At 55.4% G+C, this 24,500-nt stretch overlaps 7 protein-coding genes across 7 annotated transcripts; 4 read left to right on the top strand and 3 right to left on the bottom strand.

The window, feature by feature from the left end:
• Positions 1 to 2,791: 2,791 nt before the first annotated feature.
• QBC33DRAFT_59229 (casein kinase II subunit beta-1) lies at positions 2,792 to 4,078 on the bottom strand. The gene is made up of 2 exons (XM_060431681.1): positions 3,769 to 4,078; positions 2,792 to 3,699 (listed from the first exon to the last, which is right to left on the bottom strand). The coding sequence occupies exons 1-2, from the start codon at positions 3,925 to 3,927 to the stop codon at positions 2,800 to 2,802; spliced, it is 1,059 nt and encodes a 352-aa protein (XP_060284012.1). The 5' UTR covers positions 3,928 to 4,078; the 3' UTR covers positions 2,792 to 2,799.
• A 293-nt stretch (positions 4,079 to 4,371) lies between these two features.
• Positions 4,372 to 5,721, top strand: QBC33DRAFT_59192 (uncharacterized protein). The gene has a single exon (XM_060431668.1). It carries the CDS (start codon positions 4,536 to 4,538, stop codon positions 5,586 to 5,588), a length of 1,053 nt encoding a protein of 350 aa, XP_060284011.1. The 5' UTR covers positions 4,372 to 4,535; the 3' UTR covers positions 5,589 to 5,721.
• Positions 5,722 to 6,822: 1,101 nt separating this feature from the next.
• On the top strand, positions 6,823 to 9,689 carry QBC33DRAFT_585867 (putative aaa family protein; the record flags this gene model as incomplete). The annotated part of the gene is made up of 5 exons (XM_060431456.1): positions 6,823 to 7,872; positions 7,931 to 8,057; positions 8,113 to 8,274; positions 8,332 to 8,553; positions 8,615 to 9,689. 5 exons carry the CDS (start codon positions 6,823 to 6,825, stop codon positions 9,433 to 9,435), a joined length of 2,382 nt encoding a protein of 793 aa, XP_060284010.1. The 3' UTR covers positions 9,436 to 9,689.
• A 517-nt stretch (positions 9,690 to 10,206) lies between these two features.
• On the top strand, positions 10,207 to 10,689 carry QBC33DRAFT_514718 (uncharacterized protein; the record flags this gene model as incomplete). Its single annotated transcript, XM_060426052.1, has 2 exons — positions 10,207 to 10,361; positions 10,464 to 10,689. 2 exons carry the CDS (start codon positions 10,207 to 10,209, stop codon positions 10,687 to 10,689), a joined length of 381 nt encoding a protein of 126 aa, XP_060284009.1.
• Positions 10,690 to 14,200: 3,511 nt separating this feature from the next.
• On the top strand, positions 14,201 to 16,243 carry QBC33DRAFT_585865 (S-adenosyl-L-methionine-dependent methyltransferase; the record flags this gene model as incomplete). Its single annotated transcript, XM_060431455.1, has 5 exons — positions 14,201 to 14,355; positions 14,461 to 14,735; positions 15,084 to 15,113; positions 15,404 to 15,608; positions 15,683 to 16,243. The coding sequence occupies 5 exons, from the start codon at positions 14,201 to 14,203 to the stop codon at positions 16,140 to 16,142; spliced, it is 1,125 nt and encodes a 374-aa protein (XP_060284008.1). The 3' UTR covers positions 16,143 to 16,243.
• A 914-nt stretch (positions 16,244 to 17,157) lies between these two features.
• Positions 17,158 to 19,219, bottom strand: QBC33DRAFT_619285 (Homogentisate 1,2-dioxygenase). The gene is made up of 2 exons (XM_060432731.1): positions 18,988 to 19,219; positions 17,158 to 18,926 (listed from the first exon to the last, which is right to left on the bottom strand). The coding sequence occupies exons 1-2, from the start codon at positions 19,053 to 19,055 to the stop codon at positions 17,579 to 17,581; spliced, it is 1,416 nt and encodes a 471-aa protein (XP_060284007.1). The 5' UTR covers positions 19,056 to 19,219; the 3' UTR covers positions 17,158 to 17,578.
• Positions 19,220 to 19,963: 744 nt separating this feature from the next.
• QBC33DRAFT_558622 (uncharacterized protein) lies at positions 19,964 to 20,672 on the bottom strand (the record flags this gene model as incomplete). Its single annotated transcript, XM_060429896.1, has 4 exons — positions 19,964 to 20,110; positions 20,171 to 20,354; positions 20,417 to 20,468; positions 20,537 to 20,672. The coding sequence occupies 4 exons, from the start codon at positions 20,670 to 20,672 to the stop codon at positions 19,964 to 19,966; spliced, it is 519 nt and encodes a 172-aa protein (XP_060284006.1).
• Positions 20,673 to 24,500: the final 3,828 nt, after the last annotated feature.

Below are 24,500 nucleotides of genomic sequence, written 5' to 3'. Positions count from 1 at the left end.
GTTGGTGATGAGCATCTCCGCAATCGACACCCGCTTCCGTTCGCCGCCCGAGACACCGCGAACGAAGTGCCCTCCGACGACCGTGTGGCGGGTGTGTTCGATGTTGAACATCTTGAGCATCATGTCGATGACCTCTTCCTTGAAGCGCTTCTTAGACATGCCCCCGGGAAGATTGCCACGCATCTTGACATCCAGCGCAAAGCCAAGAGTCTGCTCCACGGAGAGGGTGGCGAGATGGAGATCGTCCTCTTGATTGTAAACAGCCTCGCCTCGATACTTGGTGAACTCCTTCGCCGTGAACGGGCCGTAGAGCACCTCCCCAGACACACCGGTGTATCCGTACCGTTGGTTGGCAATAGTCTTCAGGAAAGTGGTGCACCCGGATCCGGGTCTCCCGAGGACCAAGACCATCTCTCCCGGCTTGCACACGCCCTTGAAGTTGTCGAGCAATGTTGCTTCGATTCCCTTCTTACCCAGACCGAGGAGCCTTATCAGCGGAGAGATATAATCGAAGGAGTTGATGAGCACATCCGGAAACGTCTTGACGTAGTTTGTCGTGCCGCCCCGGCCCTTCACGGTCAGGCTATCCCAGTACACGCCGATGTGCTTCGGCCGGATCCCCGCTTCCCTTTCAGCGTCCAAGCCACCACGCAGAGCCGACTCAAGGTCGAACTGCTCGCCCTCCGAATCCGAGGAAGGCGACGCGGTGATAGCATTGGCGCTTTTCTCGACATCGGCCCCCTTTTTCCGGCTGCTGGCACGACTAGCACGACTCGCTCTCGACAGCTCTCGCTGCAGATGCGCAAACTCGGCTTCGGCCTGCTCGACCGACACCCCGGTCGGGACGCGGGTCAAGCCATTGGGGTTGTTTCGCCGGGCTTCCTCTCGTAGCTCCTCGAGGTCCTGGGTTCGCGAGGAGACGGACGAGGTCAGGCTATGCGACGTACCGGTCGCCGCAGCGGTGGCTTCATGCTCGGCATGTTCCGGTGCCACGGCGTTCTCTAACGCCTCTCCATTTCCCGTGGCACCCATCATGCACGGTCGTCCACGGCGTCCAATTAAGGGTTATTGTATTGGGAGATCGTCAAGATTGCCGCGTAAGAAATTCTAGGATCGCCGCAAGAGACGGTGAATGCCGCTGCTTGAGTGTGGCTGCGGCCTCAACAGGCACCGGCGCAGCAATAAGGAGAAAATGAAGTTCTAGGAGTTGGGTTGTAGCAAAGCGAAGGAAAGGCGATATGAACTGTGAATAAGGAGATGTAAATGAGAGACTATCAAGGTACTTGAGGAAGGAATGGGGGTGGGAGGAACTGTGACGGAGAGAAGAGAATTGCATATAAGTTCCTGAAGGCAAACCAACAAATTAGTACATCGAAAAATATTTAGACCCACCTCTTTGGGCACTTTGTTTGCAGCTCCGCCCGGACTCGGCACAGATTACCAATCTTTTTGATCTTTTGGGGCTCTCAACGCACCTTAAACTCTCCATCCCTACCACGCGCAAAGCCTAAATCCACATGGGGCGCGGGCCACAACCGCCACGAGCGTTGATGAACTGGGCGAATCAAACTTCAGGATCCGTCCCGAATTAGTCACATTTTGGCTTCCGTGCATGGGCCCAAGCGGAGAAGAGCGGGCCTCCAATCTTTACCTCCGCTGCCGGAAAATCGGCAGTCTCAACTTTCTCAGATCCGGGTCACAAACAGTTCAATGCGTGTTCAATTTCAATCCGTATTCAATCTAAGGTCTAAGCACACTGTTTGCTCTCACCATTTGAAACCTTCCGGAAGAGGAGTGGGGTGCGACAACCTATCCCGTCAAAAGCAAGCAAGTATTGTGTAAGTCGGCGCCCCTCCTTCGGTAATGCACATTGGCCGGTATGAGTAATACCTACTACGGCCCTGTCTCCCACCCACATCCCGAGCTCGATGTGATGATCCTGGCACCTGGCTAGTTACTGACGTACGGCGTTTGTTGAACCACAGTAGGGCAGTTATTCCGATCTCCAATATACGTATTATGGAGTAATAAGTAAGAGCGTTAATGCTGGTAGTTCCTCTAGGGCTTCCTAGTAGGTGTCTCTGGAGAATAAGAACCTGAGGGGTCTCTTTACAGTCATGACTCAAAGCGGTCGTCGTTTCCCAACTGTCCTGACTCGAACCTGGATGGCAGCACGGAATATTCGTCCCGTCCCGCCTGTTTGTTCCTAAGTACACAAGTACGGGGGTACCTACCTTCTCCTCCGCCGCCTCCAAGGCGCGTTGGATCTGATAAGTATGAAGGAAGAGATCCATAGTGAGCGACAATGAGTCGAATTTTCAACAGCTAATTGGTTCTCGCGCGCCAAGCTTCCATATTCTGGAATGGGTATCGATAGCCCCGGAGTTAATCGGACTTCTGGCCCGCGGAAGAAGAAAGCCTCAACCTCGTCGCCTGATCTGGCAGGCCTCGCCCGAGGTATACCCGGAGGTGGGAGACGCCCACTTTTATACAGGCCATTTATAGCAAGCATTGGCTTATTCAACAGATCCATGTTAAGTGTGCGCGAGACCAGAGGTCCCAAGTGAAATTATGTCTTAGACCCTGATGCTGACCACCTCCATAACGCGGCAACGCCGTATCCCGTTCCCTTTCTCATCGCAAGAACCCCGCAGGGAAGAAACGCCGACCATGCAAGGGAAGAGAAGATGTGGGAGTCCTCCTGTTCGCCCGTGTGGATCTAACCGTTCCGGCCCGTCCTTTTTTCTCAATTTCTTGTTCTTTTTTTGGCTGCTGAACTACTGAAAGGATGGCCCCTAGCTAAAGTTCCGACTCTGCGCCGTTGGCCTCCAGCGCCATCGGGCTTCCGTTCTGGTTCCGTCTCTGGTTTTGACGAAGCCTTGCGCTGCCCGGTGGACGACGTCGCACGACCGTCCTCCCGTTCAGATTCATGGCCTCGTCTTCGTCGTCCGAGTCTCCGTGCTCCTGCGCAAACTGCCGGGCCTCGTCAAGCTCGGTTACGTCCTCTGGTTTGTCGCGGAGCCACTGCATGCGAGGGCCCGAGCGGGCGACCTCGGATACCCGGAATCCATAAATCCGAGGTTCATAGATCTTATCACGGCCCAGCCCAGGCGCGACGTTCCGCGCGTAGACTCCATTTACCATAAGGTTATCATCTATAGCCATGCTACTGCTGGTAGCTGACCGGCTCGCATGGAGGTTGGATAGTGCCTCGGCGCCCGTCTTGGAGAGGTCGTATTCAGGGAAGGTAAGCAGGAAAAGGGCGCCAAACGTGCGCCCGAAGAAGGCGCCATCGACGGTCTGGAAACGGCTGTTGGGCGGGACGTATACGTCGAGGCAGGATGGGCAGAAGAGCTTGACGGTATCCTCTCCTGGTATATCAGATAGACCGACCGGTAGGGTTCTCGCCTGATTGCAGTTTGTGCGGGGACACACGCCGAAGTGGCCCAGCTCGTACTTCTCCGACATCTGCTGTATGCCGACTCGTGAGCAGATGAACCGTTGGTGGATCAGGCCATAGAGCATCTCGGCGGACGACTCGATGACGGACAGGTCACTGGCGACGCGGCTGTGCTGTCTTCGTTCGCCGTATTGCCGGCCCCCTACTCCCCCACGAGCATCCCCCGAGTCATCCTGCTCATCTTCATCCTCCTCATCTTCGTCATCGTCATCATCCTCCGGCTCGACGTCGAGAATCATCTAATATCCACACAGTCAGATGGGGATGGCCGCATAGAAAGCAAGGGGGGTTTGGGCAGAAATACTCACCTCTAGTGCCTCCTTATACATGGGCACCTGAGACTGCAGACCGGTGAGGTTGAAGTCATCTTCGATAAACTCTTCTGATACCTCGGCGAAGTATTCGTGGCCGAGGAGAGAGCAGAAGGACGCGATCCACGACTCCGGGCTGCCAGATGATGTCGACATCTCGGACGCTCTGCAAGCGTGGAGGCGCTGCAGGAAAAGGCTGCGAGTGCCGCAGCTGAGCTGGTGTCGATGCAGGATGTTTCTGATCCCGACCGACGCGTTGGGCAACCACGAGCGTCACTCTATGACGAGGACATGATAATTTCGCGAAGGTGGTAGGATCATGAAAAGTAATGCTGGGCCGACTTCAGAGGAGCCTATCACGCGAGGGTAGTGGATAGTGCTGAATACCTATGTTCGGTGCCCGGGATTTAGGTATTTTGCTGGCTCATGGGCTCAATTGAAGGTTGCGAATCTCTACACTAGCGCCTTGGTTGGTCCGTGCCCTGCTTCAGCCCCGCGCCCAACGGAGGGATTGATGTTCCCTCCGGAGCAGATCCTCGCCCCACCTTGGCAGGTTCAATTTGCCAACCGCCGGGCCCGTGCAATGGATTCCATCGCGGAAAATCACGTGTACCCCTGATCTTAACAATTTCAAAACCCGACAGAGGCTACCCGTCTTTCCGGGACCCTCATCTTGAAACTGAACACTCGGAGGCAATATTCTTACACTCGCTCCCTTTTTACATTACTTTCCTAGCTTATGGAACGACCCTCGGACTATTCTGATGCCACTAATATCCAGAGCATGTTTACTGTCCACACAACGACCAGCCCTGTGGCGGGCGACAGGGTTCAAGAACCTTAGCACCATTACAGCAATTCCCAAGGCCGCCGATACGGTGGGCTGCGAAGAGTTTCGGCGGGAGGCGTTCAGCATCGACCGACCCCTCGTTATGAGAGGCAGCGCTCAACATGACAGGCCTGACCACAGTACGGCGTCTGTGTTTTCCATCCTTCCCAAGTGGTTCCGCTTGAATCAGGAAACCCACCATTATGACGCTACACCGTACCTCCAGAACTTCTCTGCCACACTGTTTCCTTATGAGCTTGTCCAAGGGCCAAAGGCGACAAGTGCGAGCGAAAATACCCATGAAGGAATATACAATTTCTCCATTTGGTTGTCAAGCACCGATAAGCCAATCCACAAGCATTTAACACAGCTGCTTCAACATCATCTGGATACACTCAGTCCCAATGGTCAGGAAGTTCAGCTTCTTCGCTTCTATGCGCCGCTGGCTTTGCTACTAGCGGCACTTGAATATAACGTCTCGCACAGCCAGGACAAGGTCACACAACTATACATTGCTCAGGCACCCCTCAGTGACCTACCCGCAGAGCTGGCGAGCGATATGCGCTCTCCCGAGATCGTGCAGTCCGCCGGAAAAGGTGACATTTACAATTCCAGTATCTGGCTCGGGCTCGAGCCAACCTACACGCCTTGGCACCGGGACCCGAATCCGAATCTGTTCTGCCAGCTCTGCAGCTCGAAGGTCACCAGGCTCCTTCCTCCGTCTGCCGGGGAACGCATCTTCCGGGACGTCCAAATGCGGCTTGGGAGGTCAGGCAGCTCGCAGATTCGCGGAGAGGAGATGATGCAGGGCCCCGAAAGACTGCTGCTACACGACGCGATATGGGGTGAGGAGGCCACAGCGGATATCCAGGAGGCTCGGTTGGATGCTGGGGATGCTCTCTACATTCCCAAAGGCTGGTGGCACAGTGTTAAGAGCGGATTCCGAGACGGCAGGCTCAATGGCTCAGTCAACTGGTGGTTCCGTTGATATCGATCCGGACGGGCAAGCTTGAACAATCCAACTCAGCAAAGTACATACCCAGCGGCAACAAGGTCGAACTTCGATATTTGCAGATCGATCCGCATTCCACCATGATCCCAACACTTATCTAATGGAGTCACTATCCCAGCAAGGGCTCTCGCAGATCGGATGAGGTTCTGCTCTGCTGCTTTGTTCTCCTTTGCTTCCTTCGACTCCTGCAAGTAGCCCGTCAATGCTTGGAGTGCTTCATTTCATTGGCTCGACTGCCTCACTATGCCAGGGGCAACACAACCTTTCCCGAGCCATATTTGGGCAGCTGCATCTCAATCTGGTGTTGTTTGGCGAAATGCAGAAATATCGGGCTCCAGCGTCGCGGACGCTGCCTCTTTGACGACAATGGTAGAGGGATGGGACGGGAGGGACAGGAGGGGCAGAGGAGCTGGAGAGACTGCTTTGCAGTTTCGGGGGGCCCGATGGTGGCTACGTGGGCATCCTGCTCCCGCTTCAGGCTCTGGTCCTGGTTCCTGCTAGCCATGCTGCTCAACGCCTTCTGCCTAGTGCTTGAACTGAAGTTGGGGACATATCAGTCCCGTTCTTCAACTGTACACATCATTACAGCCCCACATGTTTCTGGATGAGGGGATGCATGATGCCTATCCAGATGAGGAGAACTGCAATTATGGGGAGAATAACAGCCCATTCTGTAGGGAACTAGCGGGCCTGGCAGGATGAATATGTCTGTAATGGAAGAGCACCGCCCAAGGGTTGTATAAGGCCTGCTTGCATATAGACCTTTCTTCTGTTCATTGATATCCCATCCTTTCCTGTTGATCCCTTAAGCGCCACACCGGCCGGCGGCGGCAAGAGTCATAAAATTGCTGCTTGGGTTGTTTTTGACTGGTTCGCATTTGCTTAAAAAGTAAGCTGGGTTGCAGGTTTCAGGCCACCCATTGAATGTCACAGCCATTCAGCCAACCAACTGCACAAATCAGGTTTCCCCATAAGCCTCATCAGCTTCTGGAGAGCCTCGCCCTCTTCCCACCCATTGATGTTATTCCCCCGTCGGCAATCACCTTCATGACTCACTTGGTGTAGCCATTCAGCCGTCTTGTGGTGCTATTGAATATTGAATATTCTCTTCAAATTATCTGTTCTTGTAGCCATTACCATAGTGCCAAGCTTTCGAACTCCTTTGATCGAGCAGGCGGAGTTGTTTCTGCAATCGCAATCCAGGCCTAAAATGCATTTTCGCCTCCTTACCCGTGAGGACATCTCGGAAACGGCCTGGAAATGGCGGTGCAAGGTCTCGCGTCTCTTTAAGCGGTCCGACAAGACCCTTGCCGACTTCTCCTCGGGATCGTCGTTCCTCAACGATCCGAAGAGGGGCGCCGCCGCCGACGGGGACAAGGTTGAGGACGGCAAGGACGCCAACTTTGGCGCCACGCCGGCGGTCAAGACGCTCTACGAACGCCGGAACAGCTCTGACAGCTGGATCGACTGGGTCGACTATCCGCCGAAGCAGCTCAGCAGGAGCGCCGCCAAGTCCCAGGACCGGGTCGCCATCAAAGTATACAAGGTGCGCGACCTGGAGAAGCCCGCGCTGGGCGGCCGGTTTAGCCTCAAGTACTTCCGCATCGACATACAGAATCCCCAGCTCGTCGCCGCGCTGGAGGACATCCTCAAGAAGGAGGACCTGCACCTGGACGTCAACGAGATTGCCTCGTTCCGGGAGCCCTTCCGGCCGCTATATTTCTGCTACGACGACATCGTGGCAAAGTATAAGCGTCTTGTCGAGGGCGATTCCCTCAAGACGCACATGCTCCTCCTCATCAAGGTGATCGACGATCTATTCTCTGACATCCGCACCAAGAAGAAAAACCTGCTTGCGAGCGGGCTGGTGTCTTACAAGCTTGCCTGGACCTACTTCCCCAGGGACTGCGAGGTCATAAGCTGGGGCAATAATGGGGAGTTCCTAGTCAGGGTTGTCGAGACGTTGGTCAGGTGGACTTCTCCCGGATCCAGCTCCCTGATCATCCGCTGCAAGGTGCTCCGCTTCAACGGCGAGGCCTTCATTTGGGACGATGCCGAGCTAGATATACCCGAGTTTGAGGGAAACAAGCCCATCAAGGACCTCTCCCACTATCCTCTCTGTTTCGTCGAGGATGTCGAGGAGACAAAGAAGAGACTGACGGCTCGTGGCGAGAGAGTCTTGGGCTACCAGGGGCTGACTTACTGTACATACTCTGGGATTGGTATCTACAGAGAGGAGAAGAAAATGGAGAAACACAATGTGAGCACTCTCCCCTTCGCCTTTGGAAACAGTTGGACTAATATACGGGGCTTGGTAGGTGGATGGCCGGATCTTGATTGACGTCGTCGGTTTCAACAAGCACCACCTCGCCCAGGGGCCACGAGACGGCAAGGACCCGGATTCGAGGAAAAACACCGTTCGCGGAACCGGCCGTCCCGGTGGAGGTTTGTGGTTCCTGACGCATCGCCTGATCATGGCCGGTCGCTGACATCGTCCAAGACCCAAGAGCCGACGTGAAGGCGAAGGGGAAGGCCATGGTCGCAAAGCGGCTCAGCGTAGAAGAGCAGCAGAAAAACAAGGAGGCCATGCTTGCCAAGGAGCAAGATCTGATGTTTATAGTACCCCTGATCGAGGGATACGCCCTGAAGAACAAGTTATGGCGTGAGTTTCCCGACTCTTGTGCGAGGATTGGGACTGATGAAGCTGACGAGGCTACAGTGTCGTTTTATGTCGAAGACATCCGGCCAATGGTCTGGAATGACAGGGCATTCGACCATCTAGTCTATGACGAACAGCAGAAGGACCTCGTCCTGTCTTTTGTCGAGAACCACAACAATGCAAATATGAAGATGGGAGATGTTATTGTTGGCAAAGGCGAAGGCTTAATCATCCTATTGAGCGGGCCGCCAGGTACTGGGAAGACTTTGACTGCTGAAGCCGGTAAGAATCCCCGTTGCTAGCCCACGTCCCTTCCTCCCCCAAGGCCACTTACTTACCTCAGCCCCTCCCCAAGTGGCCGACCGCACCCACCGGCCGCTCTTCTACCTCCAAGCCGAAGATCTCGGCATCAGCGCCTTCACGCTGGGCGCCAACGTGAAGCGCGTCTTTGAGATGGCGACCGAGTGGGACGCCGTGATCCTGCTCGACGAGGCGGACGTCTTCATGGCGGAGCGCAGCCCGCACGACATTGCGCGCAACGAGCTCGTCTCCATTTTCCTGCGCGAGCTCGAGTACTTCCGCGGCATCATCTTCCTGACCACGAACCTGTACTCGACCATCGACTCGGCCTTCCGGAGCAGGGTCAGCCTGCACCTGCTCTTCAAGCCACTGACTCTGGAGGCGAGGGAGAAGGTGTGGCGGAAGTTCCTCGACAGGCTGCCGCGGGAGGCGAAGGTGCAGGAAGTAAAGGAGGTTGAAGAGGCCGAGGTGCATGAAGTAGAAGAGGTCAACGAGAGCGAAGATGCCGAGCCGGGCGAGCTCGGCGACGGCGGTGCGTCCGAGGCGGCTCCTGACACTCCTGACCCAGCAGCCAACGGGGTCGTGCACGACGACGACGACAACGACAACGGGGGCGCGAATACGGAAGACGAAGCAGTAGGCGAGCCGAAGCACCACGAGCTCGCGGACGAGGACATCATGGAACTCGCGGCGTGGCACCTCAACGGACGCGAGATCAAGAACGCCGTCAAGATGGTCAAGTCGTGGTGCGACTACAAGGGCTACGGCCTGACGCTCGCGAGGCTGGAGAACGGGATCCGGGTTACGAGCCCGCATGCTTCCAAGCACACGCACGAGAATGACACGAGCATATATGACGAATGAATGAATTATGACTAACTATTTTGGGTTATGGTTATGGTTATGGTTATCAGGGGACTGTATGGACGGCGTCGGCGGGGACATGCACACACACATACACACACACACACAGTCAGTCATATATCAGGGCTGGTCTGGACTCTGGAATAGGCATTCTTTTGGAGTATTCAGCGTAAAATGGAATCTCCTGCCCGTTCCGAAGATGAAGAAGCATGGGGTCAGGGGTCCATTGCAGTATCCATGGGAAGCTCCTCTGGGCGATCAGTGCAATAAATCCCCACGAACTCAGCATTCAATTGATACAGTAATCAATCCAACCCTCATAGATACGGGGGCCAAATTCTCAAGTCACCATCGTACTTATTAGAATCCTTCTATCACAGCTCGCCACAGGGATTTATTGCAAGCGAATTTATCCACGGATTGGGCCTGGCGTGGATGTTAGTCGCGCATTGGAGCGCGGGAGGCGGGAGGCTGGCCCGGGTAAAATAACGCAGCATGTGTCCTGAACCAGGAAAAAAAAGAGAACTTCATTTCTGGCCTTTCCGGCGAGCTTCATCATTTAATTCCCTGCTTTCCAATCCCGCATGTCTGGCTGAGTGAAATCCCACATCGCATCGCATCTTCCGGGGGCCAATCTAAATATAATATCATCACTGCACAGCCCAGGCAATACAATAAGCAAAACCCCTCCTTCCTTCTCGGCGCAGAACTCGCTACGTGTTCACACTCTCTCCTCCCCTCTCCCGCGCACAGCGTCATATATAGCCCACCATGACCGACCTCCTCCCGTATTACGAGCTCAGCATGATGCAGCGCATGCTGCTCATCTGGCTCTTCATCCTGTGCGGCTTCGTGCTCGCGTTCCACGTGTCGCAGCAAGTCGCGGAGCGCCCGCGCCCGTGGACCCAGCTGAGCAAGCAGACCAAGTGAGTTTTCTTTCTTCTTCCCTCCCAGCCCCGGGGCCCCTCCCGGAGGTTACGTATGCGGGGGGTTGTCTGGGTGTGCACATGGCACTGACTCCCCTCAAGACCGTACTGGTACACGTTCTACGTCTTCGAGGCGTTCCTGCTGTCGCAGATAACGCACCGCGTCCTTAGGCTGAGCATGGACGGCCTCCTCGGCGGCTACGAGGAGCAGCTGCTCGACGCCATCTGGATCGGCCTGCTGGGCCTGGAGGTCCTGATGGTCACCGGTGTCGCCCTGCGCGGCCTCTTCCGGGCCTTTGCGCCGGGGCCCAAGCAAAAGACCCAGTAGGCTGAGTCCGGGCCGCTGGTGCTTTCGGTTTCTGAGGCTTTGTTGTCGTGGTATCCTGTTGTGGATGGTGGGATGGCCGGGGAGGGGACTCGCTGGGTTGGATTGGGGGGAAGAAGGAGGGTGTTGGAGGCGCAGTCGGTTCCAGCATCTCGTAACGCCAATCATCTAACCTACCTATTCACTAGCGGTCGCCGTAAGAAGGCCCAACCTGCCCGTGTTGACCAACTAGTTTATTTGCCACACAATGCAACGGTGAATGTTCATTTCTCAGGCCTCGGCTGGCCTTACCTTGCTGCTCATTGCCTACAGTACCCCGACAACCGCGACTACGTATCTACTGTGAGTTCGAGGGCCATGCAGGCGTGATACCCCCCAATAAAATCTTCGAACCATCGAGCTCAGGATCGATGCGCAGCCCAAGGGTGAAGCCAACTCCTGTTAATAGGGCAGGCTTTCAGGTGTCAGTTTCCATCACTCGAGTAATACCTGAAACCTTGAAATCACACCCAGGTCGAGGAATGGCAGTAACCGCCCCCGATCCCCAACCGCGAAAGGCCAATACTAAACTCCTCGCAAAAATGGCCGGAGAGTAGTCGGCGACCTTCGGGGCACCGACGTGCTGCCCAGCTCGGGTATCACCAGCACGTCCCAACGTTGCTACGGCATGGGATCCGGCGTGGGGCCTGATGCGGACTCGCCGACCCGCTCCGGAGAGGCGGGCCGGGATGGTCCGTGCCCCGGATTCGAGGGGAAGGAGGAAAGGAAAGTGACAAGAAAGAAGGTGGGGAGAAAGGCGGGGCAGAGCACGACACACCAATGAGGTGTCATGTCGATCCCTCCTTGCCATACGTCGGCACTTTGTTGGTCGGGACTGTGATCTGAATCTTAGCATTGTGATTGCGGCACTGTCGTACCAAACTGTTGGGAATGTTGGCTACACAGTAATGCAGAGTCAAGGCGTGGAAGCGGCCCAGGTTTCAACATCCATAATGGCGCAAGCCATGTGTGGCATGATTTGTGGACACAGTCCGTCTGCCCCGTCCAAAAGTGAATGGGTTCCCTCACCGCCCACCGCACCGGCCCCTGATGCTCCGCAGGGTGATGAGGATGGTGGATGGATTGACCCAGCAAAGAGGTCGCACCACTTCCCACTCATGCAGGTAAAAAGCGGCGCTTTCCGACAGGGTGGGAACTTGGCTCTACGACGTACTACGCATGGCCATAATGTTAGCGATTGCGGGACCCCAAACTAGGTTCGTGACCAATCGTCACTCCAACTCAGACATCCACGCAGGTTCTTGTTTGTATGACCGCAGTTTGGGACGGGATGAAGAAGCGGGGATGACATGACGGACGGCTGGATCCCTGAGCCAGAGCCAGGTATATGAACGCAACCTATGCAAGGACAGCAGGCGCAACTTGAATAGCAGAATTCAGTACGACGATGCGGTTCGAGGTGGAGGGTAGCAGAGGAGGGAGGGGTAAGCTCTCATGTGCTCTGCAAACAAAAGCATATGCGGAATAGGCCCGCCATGGCGCGCCTACCTAGTCAGTCCACTTGCGTGCCGATCCTATTCTCCTCGAGGTGGACAATGCGAATTGCGAAATAATTGTTGTGTATGGGAACAATAATTCTCGCGGGACCTCCTCTCCTTCCGATCTCGGTTGTGTAGCGCAGACGTACCTACCTACCTAGGGGACGTTTGCATCTTTGGGTCCTATTATCTCCGCTGATGCTGTGGCACAGAGAGCCCAGGTACAGTAGGTACACTACCACCTGGTAGGTACGTGGTGGTGCGGGCCTTTTAGCGCAAATCCCTCCCGTGTCCCACGCCCCTGTTGATGTCCCCACAGCATTCTCCACTCTTCTCGGTTTGCCTGCTTCTGGCAGCCATAATCGAGATTAATTAGCCCCGAATGTCACACCCACCCTTGTCGAAGTCGGTGGGCGAAGGGAGAAAACGATGGGCAATTGGGCAGATTCAAGTATAATCAGGAAGGGAGAGCAGAAGAGGCAACATGCAACATGTATGGATAGAAGGCGCAAGTAGGACGAGTGCCATGATGGGGAAGAGCAAGAGCACGACCAACGAAAGCTAAAATCCCCGAATCCCAAAATGCCGGATCCGGTGCCGGTGGCGTCAGCTCGCCCATCCCCCTGGGTCCTGGGTCGCGGATTTTTGAGTCGAGGACGTGATCCGGTTGTCTGGATACGCCTACGGATCCGCACACAGAACACCATCTGGCCGACCCCTGGACTGCGCCTGCACTACGAACCAACACAGCAACAGCAAATGCAGAAGATGTGTTTGCTTTTCTTCTCTAGCCACGCCAATTGGCCTGGCTTCCCGATCCCTTGTCACCGGCAATGTCGGTAGCGTAATCTGTGATGAAAAACTGCATGGGAGCCATAACCCTGGCCGAACGAAGGCATACCGTGACCCGTAACCCGCGGCCCCCATCCGCCGGTGATGCCGCCCAATGAAGAATTTCCCGGTCTGTGAGCGGATGGCAGAATACTACTACACGTGTACGTGTGGCTCCCAAATTCGTGCTACGTATGCAGTTGCACCATTCATGAGATGGCCCCGTGCTGAAAACAGGGGGGGGGCGTGCAGCGATATCCAGGGCTAATCCCTTCTGCACAACACCGAAGCCCCAGGCTCTACGCATGTACACCCCCAACCAAACTCCCGGGTCCAGACGTACAATCCATGTATTTTGCCCCGTTCTTCGGCCCCATTTCGAGTCCCATCGCTCGCTAGAGGTACATGCAATACAACCCTCCAAAAAGTACTGTCTCTGTTATAGCCTCTGAGGACGGGAGTCTCCACCATTTCCATTTGTCTGCCTATAGTTCTGCAGCACCAAGTCCAGGTTTCCCAACCCGGAGCTAAAGAAGCGGCCATGGCTAGAGAGGACTGGACAATGGACATAGCTTGCCTTTTTGGGGGGGGGTAGAGAACATAATACCATTCCCTCCCCTCCAATTAATTTTTTCCCCTCCCCGTTTCCTGGTCCCAACCCTCCTTACCAAACCACCGGTATCCAAGGCTGATTCCAGCGGCAAATAAAGAAGAGAGGAAGCACAAGGAAGAAAGCACGCGGCCACTATCGAAGACCCAGAGGAATGGTTAGCACCTAGGTAACCTCCGCACAATTGCCGAGACGACGGCGCCAGCCCCAGGGTTCAAGCAACTACCCCATTTGACCGACTTACAAAGCACCCGACCCTATTAAATTGATCTAGTCGTCGCCAATTGCCCACCAGCCTCGAGAATCCGCCTAGTCGAAAGGCAAATCGAGCATTTGAGGCCTGCAAGGCAGCATCTTGAGATGCGGCTGTGACCTTGTTTGCTGTCACTGGACCCTGGACAGTAATGATATAGCTGGTTGATTCTGCTTCCGACTTATATATATTTATACACGGCTCCCGAAATAAGAGCCTCGCGATATTGTCCTCGCTCGGCCACCCCCTTAACCCACGAAACTCACCGCCCCAGCCCTGAGAATGGATCCGACGGAACCACCGGGCGAACCGACATCGCCCTCGGTCTCCTCAAGGGGGACCAGCATCGCTGTAGGCAGCACCCCGGAGGAGGAGCTGTACGCCGCGGCGGGCCACCCAAAACACGCGCGGCTGAGCGTCGTCGCCGGCGAGGCCGGGTCGCCATGTTCGTCGGCCTCCACCGCCAGCTCGACGGCCGCGACGGGGCTCCCCGGCAGCTTCATCAGCAGCGCGACTCTCGACACGAGCGAGGGCAGCGGCAGCGGCAGCGGTATCAGCGCCGGAAACCCGTTCGCCTTCGACGGGGACATGAGCAACTACCCGCCCAGCATGACCAGCAGCATCCGCGCGCACGTCTACGAGGGCGGCCTGCGCTACCACGCCTTCCGCGATGGCAGGTACGCCTTCCCCAACGACGACGTCGAGCAGAACAGGGACGACATGAAGCACACCATGACCCTGATGCTGTGCCGCGGCCGCCACTTCTACTCGCCCGTTGAGGAGAAGCTGCAGAACGGGGGGGCATGCTTGGATTTAGGTGGGCAATCTCCTTTCTTTCTGACAGCCACTAAAAGAACCGACGACATCTTCGCTTCGTTTCCATGTATTTTTATGTTTTTGGTTTCTAGCTGTCTATCGCGTCCCCTCTGCCCCTCCGCCGTTATTTTCTTCTCGCTCGGTCTTTTCATCACACCCGACAAGTCTCGATTTCCTTTGGCTGTAGTTGGAGACCGTTGTGCAAGCTCGACGGCACGAGTTTTTTGCTATACCCTTCCCCGCCACGATATCACATGCAGACATCTACTAAGTAGCATGACGTCTGCATTAGATTCGCGTGGCGCCGTTACGCCACGTCCCTGGGCTAACTTGAGATGCTGAACAATAGGGACGGGAACCGGCATTTGGGTTATCGAAGGTACGTGGCTTGCGAGTTTCCGCTCTATTGGGATTTCCCGTCTTGTTTGGGATTTCAATGCCGCAGTGGCTGGTTGTCCTCCCGATCAGTTTATGGCGATCATCTTCATTCGCCGAGTCCTCCTGCTGTACCACCAGAGAACGCAGGATGCCCCTCTTGCCTGCTAAGCCGGAATGCTGCTTGCGGAGAACGGGAAAGCAGCATAGAGGACTCGGTGCGAGGGGCGGCAACCTGTTACATGTTGGACTCGCCACTTGTTAACAGCTCAAAGCTAATTTCGTGCACTGCAGTTGGTGACGTATATCCGACGGCGAGCGTCACAGGACTCGACCTCTCGCCCATCCAGCCCAATTACGTACCAGAGAACGTCCATTTCTTTGTGGACGATTTTGAGGAGGAATGGGTCGACGATGAGGACAAGTTTGACTTCATCCACGTCCGACATACCATCCATTCGATACGTGATCGCCCCACCCTGTTACGACGGATATTCAAGTACGCATATTGCTTCCCCTTCCTCTCCGAAATCCACAAATGAGCTGACCAAGGCCTCTCTACCAACCACATAGCCATCTCAAACCAGGCGGCTACGTCGAGTTCCAAGAGCTACACTACTTCCCGCAATGCGACGACGGCAGCGTGACGCCCGAGATCCCCTACGCCTTCCGCGACTTCATGAACTTCCTCGACGAGGGGCTCCGGGCCCTCGGCAGCGAGCTGAACGCAATATTGGTCCTCCCCGACGAGATGAGGGCCGCGGGCTTCGAGTCGGTCAAGACCGTCTCCCACAAGTGCCCCATTGGCGTCTGGCCGCGCGACAAGCGCATGCGCCTGTGCGGCCTGTTCCTGCGCACCGCCATCATGGACGGGCTCAGGGGGCTCAGCAAGCGGCCGTTTGGCACGGGCCTGGGCTGGACCCAGCTGCAGATCGAGATCTTCCTGGTCGAGGTGCGGAAGGCCGTCATGGATGGTAGCTTCCACACTTACTTCCCCTTCCATGCTGTTTATGGGAGGAAGCCACCCGGTTGAGCTTTGTCGGATGGAAAAGGGAGATAGAAACAAAAACGGATACCCGGCGTGCAACAATACCCAGACAGCGAGCCCCTGAGCCTCCTTCGGAAGTCACTGAGGGAGAGAGGGTTGAGTTCCGGGGGGGGGTGCTTGGCGGCTCACGAGAGCGGAATGACCCTGTGGGTTGCACTCGTTTAATTGCAACGTCGGGGTTCGGGGCCTAGTGGAACCCATTGAGCGGAGGAGAGTAGGTCGAGGGATCGCCACCATCTACCTGGACAGGGGGGTACTTTACTTGGATATATGAGCTGCAAGAAGGAAGCACGCACACGCGGGAGGAATCGATTGGACACATAGACAGCGCCGGAGGAGTATTGGAGTGTTCAAGGCAGGCTTTTTTCTGCATCATCATGGCAGGAGGTTGCATCGTTTCGCGGGCATCTTAGCGATCGGAGCGCATAAAGCGGCGGCGGCGACGGTGGCGGCGTCCTCTTGGTTGTCTTCCCTCCCGGGTTCCCAAATCACATACCGGTAACAGCGACGGCGACGGTACTCAGGCAAACGGATAGACGGATAAGAGACGGCGGCGAATGCGCAAGGTGGCTAGCTGCTCAAGCGGCATATGTTATCATGTCTATTACGAACTTCAAAGTTTTAGTAATAATGTGTGTGTGTCGGGCTGTCAGTTTGAAGACGGCTGCGTTGGATATCACCATAATGACATCTCATGCGCCCGCATTGCTCTAGCTAGGATGAACAAATTCTGTGCCATTCCTGACGACCATTAATTAGCCTAGACTCTTAAAAGGGGCTACGGTATGTGACCCCTTTTCTGACCATTGGGGTTGCCAACCATCCCAGCCAATCTATCCCACCAGCAGTAAACATCACCCGCGAGGACTAAAATCGACTATGTGATGTGGCACACCCCCTCCCAGACAATGCCCCAGAGCACGACCCCTTTTACAACGGCGAAGCCAGAGTCACGACGAAGACCAGAGCAGACACCAGGTACAGGGGCAAATACTCTTAGCAGCTGGCGAGCCCATCAGAGGACAGGCATCACAGGTTGGACGGACATTCCGGGATGACAGGACCTGGCTGCGAAGAATCGGATCCCTCTTTCAGGGACGTTCGGCTCCTCTGGATGGGCATAAGACGCAGTTTTGGGTGGTGTTACGAGGACTACCTTGGCAAACACACCCCATATGTTTCATTTCTTCTCCGCATATCTTCCTCTCATGGTCTACTTTTCTTGCAGTGAAGGGGGCCTTCCTCTCAAAGAACAGGAGGATCGGACATCGTCCAACGGAGAGGCTCCCGGACTAGAAGAAAGATATCGAAGGGCGAGGAATACATTATCCCAATGTCAATTATAAAATGGTACGCACCACCGGGGTCAAGTGTCTAGCCCCCCTCGGTGAGCGATACGACAGCAAGAGAATTATATCTCATCACTTCAGCAAATGCCCATCGCCCGCCGCCCCCTCGGGCCTCTGCCAATGGACCTTCAAACCACCCCAGCTATGTTCACTATACCCCTCCTGGACCTTTGCGCACCTCCTGAGCCCCCACTCCGTCACCCCGACCATGAGGCAGCTCTCAAACATAAAGGCGCAACCCCCGTCCGCGGCCCCGACCTTTGCCGGCCGCAGCTCCGCATTCCTAGCCCCCTCGTAGCTCTCGGCGTCCGGCCCATGCCCGCTCATGACATTGTGCAAGCTCGCCCCGCCGGGGACGAACCCCCCCTTCCCGCCCTTCTTGGCGTCGTAGGCGCCCCGCACGAGGCCCATGAACTCGCTCATCGTGTTGCGGTGGTACCACGGCGGCCGGAACGTGTCCTCGGCGACGAGCCAGCGCGGCGGGAACACGACGAAATCCGCCACCGCCGTGCCGGGCCGCAGCGACGACGGCGCTGTCAGCACCGTGAAGATGGACGGGTCCGGGTGGTCGTACGAGATGCTGCCCACCGTGTTGAACCGGCCTAGGTCGTACTTGTACGGGTAGTGGTTGCCGTGCCACGCCACCACGTCGAAGGGCGTGTGCGGCTGCGTGGTGGTGAAGAGCTGGTTGGCGAACTTGGCCGTGACCGTGTAAGACGACGACGACGACGACGACGACGCTGTCGCCACGTGGTCCTCGCTAAACGCCGCCACGGGAGCCTGGAAGTCCCGCGCATTGGCCAGCCCGTTGGAGCCGATGGGTCCCAGCTCGGGCAGCGCAAAGTGGCCCTGGTAGAGCTCGAGGGCGTAGCCGCGGGCGGGGCCGGCGGGCAGGTGGACCTGGTACCTGACGCCGCGGGGGATGACGCAGATCTCCATCGGGCGCACCAGGAGCCAGCCGAGCTCGGTGCGTATGTCGAGCACGCCGTCCTGCGCGACGACGAGGAGCTCCCCGTCCGCCGAGTAGAAGGCCGAGTGGTCGTTCATCGACTTCCCGGCGGCGTAGATGTACATCCCGATGCCCTGCTTCAGGGTTGGGTCACCCGCCCCCGCGACGAGACGCAGTCCGGACACGAAGTCGGTCTCCGGGTCATGGTCGAATGGGTCCCACCTCAACTGGTTGGGGATGTAATGCAGCTTCGACTGATCAACCAAGTCATCTCCCACAGCCTTGTCCTTGCCAGCGGGAGTGAATGGCGGGTGAGAACATGAGGGGAGGATCCGGTAGAGCCAGGTCTGCTTGTTCTCGTGACGGGGAGCAGTGAACGCGGTCCCCGAGAGCTTCTCCGCGTAGAGGCCGTGCGGCGGCTTCTGTGGGGAATTCTGGCCAATTGGTAAGGCTCCCGGAACGGCCTCTGATCTAGACAAGGCTATCTTAGCAACGGCCGCGCGTAAAGTGAAGTGCGGGAACTCAAACTTACTCGAGGTGGGAGCCGAAGCCGTTCTGGTAGCGATATTTCTCCTTGAAGTCAAAGGTAGTCACTGGCATTATCACGTCACAGTCGGCGGGGGATGGTGCTCATCGAGGGGTGATCTCTGCTAAAGTAGCAAGAACAAGAGCACTCATCAACTACATAGGTAGGTAGGTATTGGGGTGAGACGAGCAACCATCTTAAACCGTCTCAAGCAAGGTTGACGTTGCCCTTTGAGCCGGGCAGCGTCATTCTTTCCGCTGTCGAAGGTGGCCCGAAGGCCGATAGTAGCCGGAGCTGCGCCGTTTGCAGCCGTCACCATTGATTGGTGCAAATCATGCGCACCAATGGTACCTGCCTTGACCACTGCCTCTACACGTAATATTGCAGAACGGAAATCCGATATCGCTGTCCATTCTCGCCAAGGTAGCTAGATAGGTACCTACCTAGAAAGGTACCTAGGTAGGGGCTCCCTGGATGCCTGCCTTGGCTGATACTATTCCTTCCTTTGTGGTGGTTTCCACGTTGCACGACGTTTCCCCAGGCATGACTGACCGAGACTCCTGACTTGGATGAATGCAGCAAAGAATGATGCAACTCCAACAGACATTGGACCTTGGCCTTCGTTCGGATTACCTACAGGAGCTGGTTGTACTCTTAGAGCTCGGGTCACTACACATACTGACAAATGGCTATAGCATATCACGGTGCAATGCGACCAAGATGCGGCTGACAATCCGGTCAATTGACTAACAATATGGTATCGGAGTCCTCCTTTCCGCATCGTTCCTTTACTTCCGCCTTCGCCCCAACTAAAATAAATGGCCAAGAGACTCGTTCGTTCTTGTGCCTAGAGAAAGCTATCGGACCCGTCCGATACCCCGTCTATAGCAATATCCCGCTCTACCGAATCGACAACGGAGACCGAATGAACAAAACGAACTATTGAGACTAGACGGGTGTTGCTTTGCCGGGATGATGTGCCTTATTCGTCGCCGCCCTTCTTCTTCTTCTTCGAAGAGGGGGCGGGTGCGCCGGCATCCTTCTGCAGGTGGACCATCAGTCGAGTCCACGACTCCTCCTTATCCCATTCGAAACCTGCAAGGTATGGCTGGTCCAATTCGTCATCCGCCTATCAGAGCGAGCTGTGTTAGCAAGTGTGGCATCTAGACGGCTTGGGTGATGGACATGCCCGCTTCTTGTATGGCTTGTGGATTGCATCCAGTGCATCCTTGATGGTGACGCCTTTGAGGTTCCGTGCCGTTACCTCGAGCCCGAGGGGGAAGCGGAGGTCAATCTTCTTGACCGGGGGTGTCGTGAGGAACTTCTTCAGGATTTCCCTTTCATCAATCGAGGTAGGCGACGTGTTTATCTTCCTATATAACCCGGCCAATCAGTAACTACATAGGCTGGTGGTGGATGGTCTGAGGGGCCTTACCAGCCCGTCTTCTGGGTCTCTTTGGCAATCTTGAGCTCGATGCCCTGGGCCTCTGTGTATCAGAAGGGATTAGTTTCGTCCCGGAACATCCGGCGAGCTTGGGGTGCTCGAGCTACTTACCGAGATCATTGACATTCATCACTCCAGCCGCAGTGGAGCTCTGCCTCCGGTGGGCAGCCTTAACATCCTTCGTGTCCTTTGGGGACGAAGAGAGGCCTTGGACGGCAGAGTCAACTTTGGTGAGCGGTTCTGACATGTTTTGATGGGTGGTCTGAGCCAAGTGTGGTGGTCAGGATATGGTAGGACGTCTAGAGAATCACACTTGTGTAAGTACGATAGCTCTAATTGGTACTTCGATGACAGTTGGAGATGGATGGAAGGTTATACCTCGTAGTGAGCTTGGGGGTATGTTTGTTCTGATGCGAAGGCAGTTTGCTGGTTGGAAGGACAAGAGGAGGGGAAGGAGGGAGAGGGAGATGGAGGGAAGGGAGGGGAAAAGGAGGGGGCCGAATCGGACACGGTTGGTCCATCGCTCCTGCTGCTTGCACTGTTTCGTCAGACCGGGCGGGGTAATCAGTTGCTGGTGATCGATCGCGTGACTTGACCTCACCTTCAGCCAAGGTACCTCGAGGTACGTAAGGTGTGACGGTTGTTGGCCCGTGCCCACCAATCCCCACCAGGTATTGGTAGCGTAATGCCAGACGTCGACGAAATCCGGGGTAAATCTGGGGTACCTCTCGCTAGTGAGAGTACACTACGATTTCAGACCCGCACACCCGACTGTTTCAAGCCATCCGGATAAGGAAATTCGATCTTGGGATACCTGCATTGCAGGGAGACTCTGGACATATCAGCCATTCTCACCCCTCAGGCGACAGCCTCGTTCGAGCTTCGCAGTGCGAGCTTCGCAGTTGGGCAACAATTTGGCGTATTTCCTCACATTGTAACTTGCCTTCCACGGAAGGCCACTGTATTGCGCCGATTCCCGGTCAAACAACGACCAGCCACAACATAAGAAGGTGGTGTAAAACACTTTTCAGGGCACTGCAACACAATCCATATCCTTGCCAGTTTGAGAGATTCTTTTGCGCGATGCTGATTATCTTTTGAACTCGGAGCGACCTATACGTGTCAACACGTATCCGGAGCTGGGTCTTAAACCGTAGGCATTGGTTGAGGATCAGTCTGATACGGCTGGGAAGAACGCTTTACGCTCTGATGAGCTATCTGGCTCGCAATCTTCATCAGACGTTGCTCGCAATTCGATTGGGCTTGGGAATGTAGAGCATTGTACTCAGCATTGAGTGTTGAGCTCAGTAGCCTTACTTTGGTCTGAGAAGCATAAAAAGCAGACATGGGTCTCTTCCAAAGTAGTATGAGGTGTTGATTCTTAGGCTTGGATGCCTGGGATGGTCTCTAGATAGGTTAGAGAGGCGTCATCTTACCTTCACTTTTCCCTATCGCCTGTCGGTCCTTTGTATATCAATTCAACCAGTCCCAGCAGCAACAAAAAGGCCTGATTGGTGTAGTGATAGCACAGAGAAAGTAGTCACAGGGACGTGTGAAGCATAAGGTCGGTCAAGCTATCCCTCAGGTCCTCTTTCCGAATCCGAGATCGGGCAATCTTTTCTTTTTGCCCCTTTTCCTCTTCTCTCCCCCCCCCCAAGATTTTCCCCTTCCACCATTCTCCCTATATATCTCTATCATTATTTCTATCTGTCTGCCCTTGCGGAGACTGATGAAGCTAATTTTTTTTTAGTTGGGAAGTTGGAAAAGGATGGGACAAGCGAAGAAAGATGGGATTATAATAATGTTTATTTGGATCCACACGCCTCCCCCAGCCGCTGGATCTCGATATCAATCTGCATCCTTTCGCCCCTAGGCTACTTGGATTTTAATCTGTCTTTTAATCCTAACCTCTGACTGTGGCTCGAGACCCTGTCCGCTGTCGCTCAAGCCCGAGTCACGTTTGTATAGAAAGTCTGTCATGATGCTGGCAAAAATCTGTACGGGTCAAGGTCAAGCCTATCTGCCACAGGTCATTTGCAGCCTAGCAGTAACTCAATCATTTGAGTATAGATAACGACTCAGAGCAGAAGCCTTAGGCTGCTCTACAGATGTCCTGACTGCTTCTCGACGAGGGCAGAGCAATCACTGCCTCCGTCAATGTCCGATATGGTAGCGCATTCGCGTTGTTGTCGGATTCCAAGGGCAGACGCCGTCGAGTTTGGTAGCCGCCGACTCGACACGGTAGACTCGAGAAGTTGCGAGAGGCAATAGACCCGTCCAAAAAGAAGGGGAAACTGAATTGACCTATGTGATGATATACTTGGCGCTTCCTTGCTAAAAACATGAACCATGACGGGTGACCTAACATTGCGCAAAACGCAGCCCACAAAGTCGACTGCCACCTTTTTGAGGTAACAAGTACGGTGCCTTAGGAGTAGTATGTCGGAAGAAACGGGTAGCAGCTCCCGAAAGGTGCACTACCCAAGGCTTTTGGGAGTGACCGAGCACTCGTCCATCTGAACTTCTGAAACTATCTGCGTGAATCTTATTTTAGCCTGGCTATTAATGTCTGGCCCGAAAGCTGCATCCAGAAGAATTTGACCTCCAGCTTTTAGCTGAATCCCGGAACTCCGGTGCAGCAGCACCGGAAGCCCGCTTGGTAACCGAGGCCGTGGATCACCGGGCTGCCGGCGATAGCGCATCCAGGCTCGGGGCCTTGGGGCCAAGGTGTCCAGAACCTGAAGAGGGCTGACAGGATGCGGTCTGGCGGCGAGGTTACAGAGTGACCCCAAACCTCCCCGAATCGGTGAATTTCGGGTGGTCGGCAGGTGTGATAATTGTGGGTCTACTCGGAGCCCGGTAACCGTGCTTGGCTGCCGGTTTAACGGATACGGATATATTCGGGTGATGTCATGCCCCACTCTCGCTCAGGCAAGGAAGAAATCGGAAGCGTGGAGGGCCTCCGCTTGGCGCCGCCCGTGGTGCATATGCCGCCATTGATCCCGATACGGGACATGCAGGCCGTTGTCGACTTGGCAATCAAGCACTCGCACAGCAAACCACAAACGTCCCCTGAAGCCACTTTGCCAGCTCGGAAGTGATGAACAAATTCTGCGGTTCCTGTTTGTTCTCGTGACATACATCCAATTTTTCAGCTTAGCACGGTGTATGCCCGAGGCCAGTCACATGCGCTGAAGCCAGGGGCTTTCACGTCAGGTGATGGAGGCGGCAGTTACGTAGCTTGGCAGCCCGGTCCAGGCCCCTTGCCTCTCACCGACGGACCCTGGAAGTATTCATCCTTGGAGCCCAGTGCCAACAGATACATGCAAACATTCACCCGAGCCTTGAGGCATTGATCCTATTAGTTCCATGTTAGTTTTCGAGACTCTGGACAAATATGGAAGGCGTTTGAGCTCGGAGAATGTCGGAAGGACCTGGCAGCAGTTGCTGATTTGCTGGAGCCTGGGGGCATGCGTTTGACCTATGACGGCATTCAAGTGTCACACAATGTGGGGCTGGTGGTGGGGCAGTCTGGATTCGGAAGTCAAAATCTCTTCTCGTTAAGCTGATGTGTTTCTGTATGGGAAGTATGCTATTTCTGTGCAACTGTATCTACGATTTTGTGTATGGATATCGACCGCGGACATAGAATATCTCGATGTGGAGGTCTGGGGATCTTATGATAGTGCAATTGGATGGAGGGACGTTGAGGTCTTGAGGCTGTCCTGCCACGACGCGGGGTGGTCTAGCTACCGGTAATTAAAAGCCCAACACTGGGGCCCCTCTTTCCCCGGTCTCTGGATCTGATGCCGGATGGATTCGCACCTCCCTCGCCAGGTAGCGGGTCGGTACCTAGGTACCTGACTGGGGAGGTTGAACGCCTTCCGTTTGTGACACCGGCAGCGGCAGCTCAGCCTCTTGGGATTCTGGGATTCTGGGCTTGACTGTTGCAGCAAACCAGCAAGCCGACTGCTTCCCCAAGCTCGGGATATAATCCCTTTGTCCGACGAACAACGACTACCCGCCGACGTCAACGCCATATACCCGGCAACAGCATCACGGAAACATCCCGAGG

Source organism: Phialemonium atrogriseum, assembly GCF_030411735.1.
Source record: "Phialemonium atrogriseum strain 8032-3 unplaced genomic scaffold QBC33scaffold_11, whole genome shotgun sequence".
Classification (NCBI taxonomy): domain Eukaryota; kingdom Fungi; phylum Ascomycota; class Sordariomycetes; order Cephalothecales; family Cephalothecaceae; genus Phialemonium; species Phialemonium atrogriseum.
Note: the sequence above shows the minus strand (reverse complement) of the source record. Positions and strands in the feature narration are given on the sequence as shown.

What these genes read in the sequence shown, in the direction of transcription:
- QBC33DRAFT_59229 (XM_060431681.1), bottom strand. Translation starts at nt 3,927, where the DNA reads ATGTCGACATCATCTGGCAGCCCGGAGTCGTGGATCGCGTCCTTCTGC. An exon ending in TGTATAAGGAGGCACTAGAG is followed by an intron (nt 3,700 to 3,768) that starts GTGAGTATTTCT and finishes TGTGGATATTAG; the next exon opens with ATGATTCTCGACGTCGAGCC.
- QBC33DRAFT_59192 (XM_060431668.1), top strand. Translation starts at nt 4,536, where the DNA reads ATGCCACTAATATCCAGAGCATGTTTACTGTCCACACAACGACCAGCC.
- QBC33DRAFT_619285 (XM_060432731.1), bottom strand. Translation starts at nt 19,055, where the DNA reads ATGCCAGTGACTACCTTTGACTTCAAGGAGAAATATCGCTACCAGAAC. An exon ending in GGCTTCGGCTCCCACCTCGA is followed by an intron (nt 18,927 to 18,987) that starts GTAAGTTTGAGT and finishes AGCCTTGTCTAG; the next exon opens with ATCAGAGGCCGTTCCGGGAG.